This window comes from Brachyistius frenatus, unplaced genomic scaffold (genome assembly GCF_029030835.1).
Source record: "Brachyistius frenatus isolate BFR_SWC_R1_liver_20210118 unplaced genomic scaffold, ASM2903083v1 Contig_5, whole genome shotgun sequence".
NCBI classification, from domain to species: Eukaryota; Metazoa; Chordata; class Actinopteri; family Embiotocidae; genus Brachyistius; species Brachyistius frenatus.
The window spans coordinates 3,226,025-3,237,653 of record NW_027210604.1 but is presented as its reverse complement, the minus strand read 5'-3'; the positions used below and the strand labels follow the sequence as shown (position 1 = coordinate 3,237,653).

General features: G+C 42.9%; 1 protein-coding gene across 1 annotated transcript; it reads right to left on the bottom strand.

Annotated features, from left to right (window-relative positions):
- On the bottom strand, nt 1-10,122 carry vdac1 (voltage-dependent anion channel 1). The gene is made up of 9 exons (XM_069717619.1): nt 10,022-10,122; nt 7,996-8,065; nt 6,248-6,297; nt 5,151-5,303; nt 4,943-4,995; nt 3,813-4,040; nt 2,933-3,083; nt 1,765-1,822; nt 1-1,125 (listed from the first exon to the last, which is right to left on the bottom strand). Exons 2-9 carry the CDS (start codon nt 8,060-8,062, stop codon nt 1,034-1,036), a joined length of 852 nt encoding a protein of 283 aa, XP_069573720.1. The 5' UTR covers nt 8,063-8,065; nt 10,022-10,122; the 3' UTR covers nt 1-1,033.
- Between the last annotated feature and the right edge of the window lie 1,507 nt (nt 10,123-11,629).

Below are 11,629 nucleotides of genomic sequence, written 5' to 3'. Positions count from 1 at the left end.
CCGGTTCAAGATATTTATTTATTTCAGGGAATGACGAGACTGTCAAGTACATGAAGCATGATTCCCGTAACCAGTTGTGGAAGACTACCATTTCCTGGCAACTGTATTGATTCTTTCCATCCTCCTTCAAAGAAGGACTGTACCTCTTATCCAGAGAAGTTCGGCTGTGACCTACTTCTGTGAAATTGACAGGTCGTTGCCTTTGTAAGACGACTTGAGTGGATTAAACTATGCAAGACCTTCAATAAAATAATGTTTTTGCTATATGTAACAAAAGACAGGATTCACACCAAATGCACAGACACAAAAGACGAGTGAGACGCAAACACAAAATGTACACATTAGGGTGTAGTGTCTCTTAGAGCTACTCACAGCTGCTTACACCAAGGACAACTAACCCTTCCCATTGTATAATATATCAAGACAGACAGTAGAGCTCTCCAGTGCAGACGTGTTCAAATAAAACTATTTCACCACGACACCTTCTGAGTGAGGAGTGATTGCTGGTGCTAAGCTGCAGCACCATCTGGTGGAGTAAGTATTTAACTGTATGCCAACTGTGTCGAGCCCTTAATGCATTTCGGGCTGATCTGTTTCAATTTCCCTTTCCGCTGGCTTGGAAAGCAGAGAGACACAAATTAAAGCGTTGTGTACGAATGTAGTGAGATGAAAAAAGTGAGGCCAACATGGATGTACTCAAGGCTACTTTTCCCTTGCAAGCTACACAATTCAAGATCAAACTTTTTGTTAAAACGGTTGTAGTTTTGTTCTGAACTGGGCTCTAAGATTTCAAAATATGTTCCCTTAAATGGTCCTTTAAAAGTAGCAGATCGTCCCAAGAACGATTTGACCTTCATGCTGTCTTATTTCCAGCTGTAACATGTCTAGGGACAACAGGTTGTTTTTTTTTTTTTGTGAAGGAGCGCTAATCAACAGAGGATTTAAGATTTTTTTTGTTTTTTTTTTTTCTCAACTTTTTGGTGGGTAATACATGTGTGCTGGGAGAACTGGAAGGGAAGCTGCCTCATCCCTCCTACGCCTGGAACTCGAGACCAAGACCGAGCTTGTGGCCACCAGCGTTGATGTTTTTGCCATCAAGGAGAGCAGAAAGTGTCAGCTTGATGCCTGCAGAAACAGAGGCGTCATGAAAATGTGTAAATTTATCTTTTTTTTTTTTTTTGCAACTTAATTCCTCAAACGTTACACACAGGTTTCCTGTTGAACTATTACATTTTTGACTGACTAAAGATCCTAAACATCCTGCAGCAGTTAAGCTCATCTCTCTACAATGTTGCCATTGTAATTTACATCATGCATGTCTAAAATTTACTTCACAAATTGAGCTTTAGGTGGAATAGTCCACATACAGCCGCCATCCCAATTCCACTGCTCAGAACATTAACTTTTTTACACTTAGTACACCCTCGTTAAAAAAAAAAAAAAAAAAAAGGCTATTTTTGGGGATTTTAAAATGTAGTGGTGTTTCAAGAACGAGACTAAACGGTCAGTTCTGTCAGTTATATATATATACACATGTACATACCAGATTTGTTTAGTCATATTTAGTTATTGTGGATTTGCACTGTACTTACCTACTCACTTACTACTGTATTATTACTTATTTTGCTACATTATTGTTGTTTTTTTTGTCTACGCTGCTGTAATCCTGCAAATTTCCCCACTGCGGGACTCATAAAGGATTATCTTATCTTATAACTATATACTGAGCTATACATTGAAGTTATATAGACACACCGCGCTCACCTGGCTTCAGAGTCTGACTATAGCCGAGACCCACGAGGCTGGAGTTGTTCACCTTGGCCTGTGTGAGAAACACAGATCAAAAATCATATCACATCACGACGCATTTATAAATTCACAGGTCCTCGTGCTCTGTCAAGAAAATCTTAACTGTGAATTCTGAAATAAATACCATAATTCAAACATGCCACCACTAATGCTGCATCTTCCACTGATAGTACCAACTCCCCTTACTTTTGGTATCAGGTACTTTTCTGGATTTTGTTTTTTCACTGCAGATAGTGCCGCCTCGAGGCGGAGGCGTTACTATAGCAACATTGCACGAAACCACCGGGACGTAGTTTTTCACATCACCTTTCACTTCTACAATAAAACATTCCACTGAAAAAGAAAATAGCTAATAAAGTTCAGTGTGGGTTTCATGTTTCTCCTCAGGACTTCAGTCTTGTGAGAGCAACGCTCTGAACACCGGCTTCATGAAACACTCGCTGGGTGCAAGACTTCAAAAATGTTTGAGGAAACGTTGATCTGCCTGTGTAAGAAACTTCTCCACGGAAGGAGGGTCAGGACACAAACTTCCACTAGTTTGTCATCCACCACTGTGAAAGCTTGTGGTCTGCAGTGTTTTCAAGTCACCTTTTTAGTCTCAGCTCAGCTTGATGGGAACGCCGACGGAGGGGATACTAAAAATAGTACCCTCATCCACAGACAGTGGAAAACCAAATGAAAACTAGTCGAGTCGAGCCGGTACTGTCAGCGGACAAGGGGTTTGATATAGCTTCTCCTCAGAGGGGAGTGTTGGTCATGTTATTAACTTGTAATAAGAGCCAGAAAATCCATTATTACATTAACAACCAATCACCCTAATGGGCTCTGCTGCAAGTGGGATTTAAGGACTAATGTGATAGACAGGACTAAATTAGCCCGGGCTTTTCTGTCACAGACAGACTCCACCGACTGGCCAGTTTGAACCAGTTTCCAGCAGACCCAGCTTAGTCGGATGTATTCACATGGACTTGAGGGCATCTTTCCAAGTTGGTCTGCCAGTCGGGACATGCAGGACAGACTGTGACCCAGACGTCGACATGACGACCAGTCGCGGCGCATGTTTGTTCACATCGCAGACACCCAGAATGACTTCTTTTTTTTTTTTTTTTTTTTTATTACTCACAGTGAAGGATGCATCAGGATCAATCTGATACTTGGCAGCGATGCCGAAGCGGGTGTTGCTGTTTCCGGCAGTCCAGGCGAGGTTGACAGCCGTCTCCAGCTGGTCATTCACCTTCTGGTAGATGGAGCCGCCAAACTCAGTCCCATCGTTTCTGAGGGGGGGGGGGGACAGCAGTTTACAAAATATTTCATCTTACCGCAATATGAAGAATGTTTCCCTAGCAGTGATATTTCCACCTTAATGTGGATTAATTATGGTATTGTGTTTTGTGAACAAATAATACCTGACTTGCATGTGCATGCGTGTTAAAAGACTTCCTCAGCTGGGTGCACTGTCTCTGATGTAAAGCCTCCACTCCACTCTGTCTGACCTCTCATAACCACTCCCCTTGCAGACTGAAACAGAAAGGCTCAACCAGGGACACAGCAGGACACAGGACTAACACTGTGTCCCGTCCTTCCCTCTCGCTCGCTGTCTGACTCCCACTCGCTGCCTTTTCGCTCACCCCGTATCACTTGCAATTCAGCAAATCCCATCACCTGGGTATAAAAAATAACCAGACGGGCACTTGGGTGAAGGGCAGAGAGCCAAACCGACGAGTTAAGTTAGCCAGTAAACATGGCGGTCGCATGGTGTCAGGTGCTTATTTCAACACTGCTCGTTTTAATCAGTTACACTCCTGCCAATTTATTCATATTTTTCTCCTCCTCGCTACTTTTAACTGGAATTTACATGAGCTGCACAAAATGAACGGTGCTGTAGTTACAGTAAACCACGCTGTTCATTAAACACCGGCGCTATAGAAAGATGGAGGACAAGCCGCGTTGTGCCCTCGCCCATTTGAAACGCACGGGACAAGGGGAGGACGTGCTCGTCTTACACGTTCGTGTGGAGCTGGAACTCTTCGGTCTTGTATCCGACTGCGAAGTTGCTCTGGGTGATCCTGTTCCTGCCCGCCTCGAAGGTCATCTGGTAGCCGGCTAGCCAGCCCTCGTAGCCCACCACTCCCGCGCCGTGGACGGCCGTGCCGTTGATGTCGTAGTGAACGTCGCAGCCGAGGTTGATGTGGTCGCACTTGTAGCCCGTCTTGATCTTGCCGCTCTTCTTGCTGGAGCGACGTTGGGCGGAAGAGAGCAGATGGTTAACGTCATCCCAATAGAAAGGAACATCAGACTGAACTAAAAGAAGTGTGGTTGACGGCAAACCAGGGCTGTTTTTTTTTTTTTTTTTAAAGTCAACTCAAGTCAGGTTTATTTTTATAGTACGTTTAAGCCCAAGCAGGATTAAAACAGTCGAATGGACTTCACCGTGAGGAGAAATGAAGCAATAAAACAGCAACAACATCGAAAATGAAAAGCAAGATTAGGCCGATGTGAAAGAGACTCGGTGACTAAAACGTCAGAGCAGATATTCCAGTGCTCTTTTCGATGAGCCCTTTGTTAACTTATTCTGTTTTATGAGGACAGTTCTTTCATGCAGACCCACCATGGCCTGCAGGCGCTGTCACAGACTCTGCTGCAGCTACTCAGCTAGCTGGCCAATGTTAACTAGTTGAGCCACTACAGTAGCTCACACTTGCACTGATTCAAACAGAGACCCACGTTACTAGATTAGTGAAGATGGTTTCCGTGTAACCTCTTTCCACGTCGTCGATTATACGTTTACTTCGTAAAATGTACGGATCCGTTTTCGAAGCTAAATAGTAAACGGTATCTTTTTTTTTTCTCTCTCTGCATGTGCCCCTGTTGGTGTTTTTCCCCAAATGCGAAGCCAGCAGACATGAACCCGTTTATCTCGGCAGAGACCAAGATTGACCGAGATTCGGTTACCACCAAAAGTTCTCAGATAAACTGCTGACTGAACCTCATGTAGGACATAAATTCCTTCATTGTGCAGCTGATTTTTTTTTTTTTTTTTTTGCACCCATTCACTGTAGATTCAACGGCCTGAAACATTAACAAAAAAACCAACACTTTTTTCAGGATATTCTGACTGTTCAGCTGTCCTTACCCAGTGTTCGGTGAGAAGGAGGAGTCAAACGTAAGCTTCAGCCCCTTTGCCAACTGTGGAAGAAGGAGGAATATTTACAACGCAGCAAATGACAGAACATCCTCGACTCAAGCGAGTTGGCCGTGTTGAATACATATATATATATATATAAATATAGATGACGTTTTAAAGTCGCATTTTCTATTTTCTTCCTCACACACCACATCACCTGGTCCTCAAGGGTGATCTCGGTTCCCAGAGTGTTGTCAGTGTTCCACTTCTCTGTGAAGGTCAGTCCGTGCTCCGCCCATTTGTATTTGGTCTCCAACGATCCAGCGACCTTGCTGGTCTCCGTGTTGGCGGAGCCTGTGCTGGTGAACTCCTTCACATGATAGAATCAGTGTCAGAGTCATACAAACATGTTAACCAGCCGGGCACTTTTATCACGATAAAAAAGAAAAAGAAAAAAAAAAAAACGTCTTTTTGTAAACGTCTTGCACCCAAACATGTTTGACTTAAGGAGTTTATATGACTGAAATGTTTGTTGTTTTTGGTCAAAGACTTAGCAAAATTTTGGAACAGAAATTTTATCCAGAATCCTGCAGATGCTTTTTCAAGGTCAATACATCACTGTGCTGTATCCCTGATGTAAGAGACCAAAGCGTCCTAGTAATGTTTTGGAGATCAAATAACCAGCTTCTTAATTATCTGCCAGGAGCATCTGAAGCTACAGGTGTTTTCTCATGAACTCCAAACAATGTTTTCAAGGTCGTTGTCCGGACTTGCCCTTTCACACATGCGGGACACGACGGGAAATTGTCTGTAGCGGGCGGTTTTTCACCTACTAGAAATGCTTCTTTACTGAAATCGCAGGGATTTGTTTCCAGTAATTTGATCGTAAACAACCGAGTGTCATGTCGTTCCTTGAATTCGTCGGATCGCGTCTGCGCTGGCTTTTACCGACAGAAGTTCCCAAATCTCATCGTCTCTCCAGTTAGACGTTTTTGTTGGCGTCTTTGAGGACTTTTCCAGTTTCATTTCAGTCACATGATAGAAATAGCATTATGCCCACTCGCTCGCTGTGAACCCTCCAGACAGAGACCAGCTCTATTCACACGTGGGTTCGATCAGACATGACAGAGACTTTGTACGAGGGAGCTGACAGGGTTAAGTTTAATGTCCCTACAAACTGGTTCGGACATTTGTATTCTCGCATACAGCTCCATGGTGTAATGTGTAGAAAAGGCTGCGCAGGTGTGAAAGCGCTTCCTGATGGGACGGTTGCAGCCTGCTCAGATAATCTGATAATGACTGGTGATGACTTACCAGTCCATTCTCAGACTTCGTTTTCAAGTCCAGCTTGATGAGCCCGAAGCCTGAAACAGACAAACATTTAATAAAAGATTAAAAAGATGTCTGGATGACATACAAATAGACCTTTAAATGACAACCACTCTGACAGATGTTATTAGTGGATCAGACTTCTTAAAACTCAACCTTATTTACCAATATCAACCACTTTAATGCTATTAAAATGGTTCATATTCTTACTATTAGTCCTACCCAGCAAAATGTTCTATTAAAAGTCCCTTGAGAGATTTCAAAGCACATTAAACCAAAATTGTTGATAAGAGTGCAATGGAATAGCCATTATCAGCCTCCCGGGTACATTTAGTTATTTATATGCCCCTGACTAAATGTGGGCATCCATTTGATGCCGATCCTGTGGGAGCATTAGTGCTGTCAGTCATGAATAATAGCTAGAAGGTTGGTCAAACACAGCCCGACCCCATTTGTGCCCCTGCATGGCATTACGGCCACCAATTGATTCACCCAACCATGCTTCACATGACCCAGAGGTATACGGTCACTTTGCATCAAATTTGTCCAGGTTCACTCATCACTGTTAATACTCATCCAAAGAGACAGTTCAAACTCCACAAAACGGTTAAATAAAATAAAATTTAAACAAACGTTTCTCCAATTTTTTTTCCATTAAATGATCCTGACATACACAATTCTGCAAGACTTGTCAAGTAACCACCATGCCAAAAAAAAATGTATAATAAAGTAATATTACATGCAAATATTTTTTTAAGATCTTTTACTTGGTGGGTAAATATCAAGTTGGATGAAACGGCCGAACTGCTCCCTCATGGTCTGCCCTTTAGAGCGGCCGTTAATGCGAACGGGGTCTCCGGACAGCAAGCACCGAAGCTGTGAGCAGCGGAGTCGAAGCTAAACTGCACAGTAACAAATTACAGTCACTGGGAAGCCTGCAGTGATTCGGCGTCGATTGTTCGTATGAATCAGTCTGCTGCGAGAATCGGGACTTCCCCAGACACTCAGTGGACATGATTCAGAAACCATCGGAGCACGGCTGAGTGTGTGTGTGTGTGTGTGTGTGTGTGTATGAACACAAACACAACACAGGGACATCCGCTCCGACCGCAGGCTCGTCACGACGCCTCAACATGTGTTCAGCTACCGGTAAACTTTACACCGGGGCTGCCATTGGTTTGAGCGAACTGCTCGTGTTTACATCGTGCGGTGTGCAGGCGCTGGATTTGTACAATGCCTGAGGGGAAGGTGTTGTATCAAACCCGGCGAGAAATGTTGTTGATTACTTCACAGTAAAATATAGAGAGTGACAAACCATTAAATATTTCTTCCAATGACAGCAGGTATAACAAAGGATCATGTAAAGAAGGAGTGCAAGTAAAAATAGAAATAAGCTACTCTCCGGCTACTCTCTTCAATGAAACAACATAGAGAAACTGGAGGAAGCTAAAATGCAATCATTTTTATATTTAGAATAACATTAGTGCAACAGCTGCCTCGCCGGCCAGCTTCGCCTCTGTCATAATGCAGCGCTGAATATTTTCCCCATCTGTCAAGTTGCACAGTACCACGATGACGCAAAGAGGATCATTTCGTAAAATATTTAGCGTCTCAGAATTGCCTTCATGATGCAGTAACGTAAGCTGCGTGTCTTGGCAGTGTTTTGCTGCGGCGCAACTGTTCTCCTCCAAATCACACTGCCCTAAAAGCACAACAGGCTACTTGTTGCTTACCGTATCCCTTGGTAAAAACATCCTTGGCAGACTTTCCAAGGTCAACGTAGGTGGGAGGTATGGCCATTATCTGAGAACGGAGAGGAAGTGGTCAGAGCAGAAACCAACATTTGCAACAGTCTTTGTATAAAAACAACATCCTGCTGTCCCCCCCCCCCATCCCCCAACCCTCCTTTGGTGTTACAGCTTTACAACAGCAAGAGCTCAAAACACAACAGAGAAACAGTCTGACAGATCGGATGTGATGTGCCCCGGAGAGTGCAATGCTGCCGAAAGACGAAGGCAGAAGGGAACACAGAGACTCTCGTACCTGCACACTCACGTTCCTTCAAACCTGCACTCGTGATGACACGTTTAACTATTAATTTCCAGTGTTTTGAGTTTCAAAGAATTACAATTAAAAGCTTATCCATGACATTAAGAACCCTTTTAGCCATGGTCTCTTCTTCAGACCACTAAAGGAAAGACAAAAGGTCATTTTGTCACTACTGTGATTTTCCTTCATTCAAATCTGATGTTTCAAAGCGGAAGACGCCACGTTCAGAAAGGACAATGAGGGCCACAGACTGAGGCACAAAGCAGACCCTTTGCTAACCCTCTGAATTGTGAGCGACTCTTTGTCCTTCAATTTCGTGAACAGCCTGTTGTGCAAGACATTTCATCATCGGGACAGTCACAGGTACGCTTTTTCAATAGCACAACAGTTATCGAGGTACAGCAGTTGCGCAGGAATATCGATAACATACACGTGAATATTGATAGTAGATAGAACAGGAATTTTGAAGAGTTGAGTGAAATGATTAAGCCACACAAGTTCTCCGTTACCATTTCTTAAATCCCAAGAAGGACAACTATTTTAAAGTAGTGCAATATCCAATATTTTAAAGACATTTTTAAACCGCACCCGATCTTAGTGGCGTTATAAAAACCTGAAAGATACCACATGAAATTCTACCAAATTGACAATCGATGCCATGCATCCACGCCTGCTCTTCTTCGATTAAATCACCATAATTACAGCCTAAATCTTGTCCCTAAAATTCAATACTCGTTTCTTCCCTTCCAGGTATCTACAGTGTCTGCTAACACACACACACACACACAGAGAGAAATAGTTCACCCATTAAGCATTTCGGGCACATGCAATCTGCCAGTTCTCCTACTGTGCATGTGTGGTTTTTATAGCTTCTACATGGCTGAAGGCAGGAATGTCAAAGGCTGCAAAGGACGAAGGACCAGGACAGCCCTGCATGCAATGACAGCTTGTCACTGAGGTGTCCTCAGGGGGGGGAAACCTTAGAGGCTTCTAACTTTATATATATATATATATATATATATATATATCAAATCACTTTAAAAGAACATCTCATGATGTTATCAGGATGAGGATTATTCCTGAAATTTAACCCAGCACCTGTTTCGATGCCTGCCCTTCAGCACTGGCTTAGTTGTATGTCTACTTGATGAGAAATTCAGCTGAGACAAGAGGGGACAATTCATTTAAAAAATTTTAAAAAATATATTAAAAAAAAACAGTCTCGTCTCGGACAAAGAGTTTTTTGTTTTGTTTTGTTTTTTTAAATGAAGGCGAGCATCTTTTCCTGCACCTCGCCTGCTGCTGCCGGATTAGCATTAGCTCGCTGTCAAAGGTGGACAGCGGGCAAGTGTCAACGAGGAGACAATATACTCCCCGTCAGGCCGTCGGGCAACGCAAAAAAGGCTTTAAACCGGCAGTGGAGCTAAAACATCTTCATTTACTCGCCGCCTCCTCCTCCTTCTCCTTCTCCTCCACCTCCTCTGAACTTGCCAAATGACCGCACCGCAATTAGCCACCGAGCTAGCAGCCTGTGAAAGTAAGCGGGGGCCTGAAGCGTCCCGCTTCGGCTAAAAACCGATGGATGAGACGTCAACAACAACAACAACAACAAAAAACGACCCCCCACCGGTGGTAGTAACGAAACTGTGCGGTAAAAGCAAAACCCTCCTCCTCCGTGTTATTATTTCAGGACGAGATAACATAACGTACCTCTCTGCGTGTTCCGGTCCGAGCTGAGAAGGCGCCTGACAACTGCACAAAGGGAGGAGAGACCAGGGAGGTGCTGCTGCTGCTGCTGCGTCACGTACGTTACGTTACAAGTCACGTAAGCTACGTCACAAGTCACGTAAGCAGCGGCGTCGTCGTCAAAGATACGATATTCAATGAAAGAGCGAGATGGTTCACTCCCGATCCGAGTCCAGGCGGCGTTGGTAAAGGGGGGGGGGGGGAAGTAAAGAGGATCTCACAAAGAGCAGACTTCTTATTTCGTAGCGGTCATTTCACTTACATTTAGTGAAGAGCGACGCATCCCATTTTGTGCTTCTACTGCTTCTCGTGTTTCACTAAATTTGACTGTGGTAGTCTGTTCCTTTTTTTTTTTTTTTTTTACACATAAACTATTATCCGCTTATAAAAATGTGATTCGTCGGTATGAATCTAAACTCACAATAGCAACGATAGACAACTCCACAATGGCTCGCGACGATTTAAAAGACTGATAACACGAGAGTGCTATAATCACAAAACGGAAATAGCAGGGAGGTATTATCTTGCTCTGACAGCATGACCTTCGGAAACGGTGGCCTCCTAGCTGGACGCATGCGCAGTTTCCTACAGCCGGCACGTAACTGCCGCAGCATCACTGGGAGAGGTCCCGTCAATATAATCAACCAATATAAATATAAATATATATATATATATATATATATAATATATATATAAATATAAATATAAACAACCAATATAATCCCATACGTGCTGTTCACACATACTGTTCCTGAACAGTACAGCATCTGTAATGTTACATCACATCTGTACGCCACAAAACCGAAGGGGAGTTGACCTCTACTGTATAACGACAGGGATTCACCACCTGCGAGTTTTCAACAATGACTTACTCTCGTTTTACACTGGCCTACATTAACTCTACAGGGAGGACATGGTCACTAAGATAGAGCTCATATAACCACCCATTAAATCATTTGAAAGCAGTGTTTTTAAAGTCAGCTTTTTAAATTCTACATCTCATATAGGTTAACATTGTATTTCTAAATATAATATAACAATATAATATGATATGATAAACATACATCGATTTTTATTAATAATACCACTTTATGTATTAAATAAAATTCTGAACACAAGACTTGAGAATATTTTTGCATGGTACTATTACAACTTTTGCTGAGGGTTAGGAGGGTTGCTTGTTTACGCCACAATATTACAGCGTATATGACGAAAATACTTACCTGCCAGGTAAATAGGACATAATTGTAACAATGTCAGTCTTCGAATCTGACAGAAAATAATTTAAAAGGGTATCTACATTAAGATTACACATTGCAGATCTGTAAACAAGTCTCTATCAAACAGCGTGCCTCATGACACAGATATTGACTTGCAGGAGAAAGAGTTTTGCAGTTGTAACCAACATATTATTCATGACGCATCCTTTAAAATTGTTCTTGGAGGAACTTGGGTCTTGCCTTAACCTCCCGGTTGTGGATGGAAAGCATGTTTTGCCGTTTTGTTCAACTTTATGTGCAGGATTTCACAGAAACACAGCCGTGTGGTTGAGTTCAGGGAACGTTGCCAAAA

Bases quoted from the DNA above. Each gene is read 5' to 3' on its own strand.
- vdac1 (XM_069717619.1), bottom strand. From the start codon at position 8,062: ATGGCCATACCTCCCACCTACGTTGACCTTGGAAAGTCTGCCAAGGAT. The intron at 5,304-6,247 runs GTAAGTCATCAC...TATCATGTGAAG, and splicing joins CGAAGTCTGAGAATGGACTG to GAGTTCACCAGCACAGGCTC. The intron at 3,084-3,812 runs GTAAGACGAGCA...CCCCCCCCTCAG, and splicing joins TTCCAGCTCCACACGAACGT to AAACGATGGGACTGAGTTTG.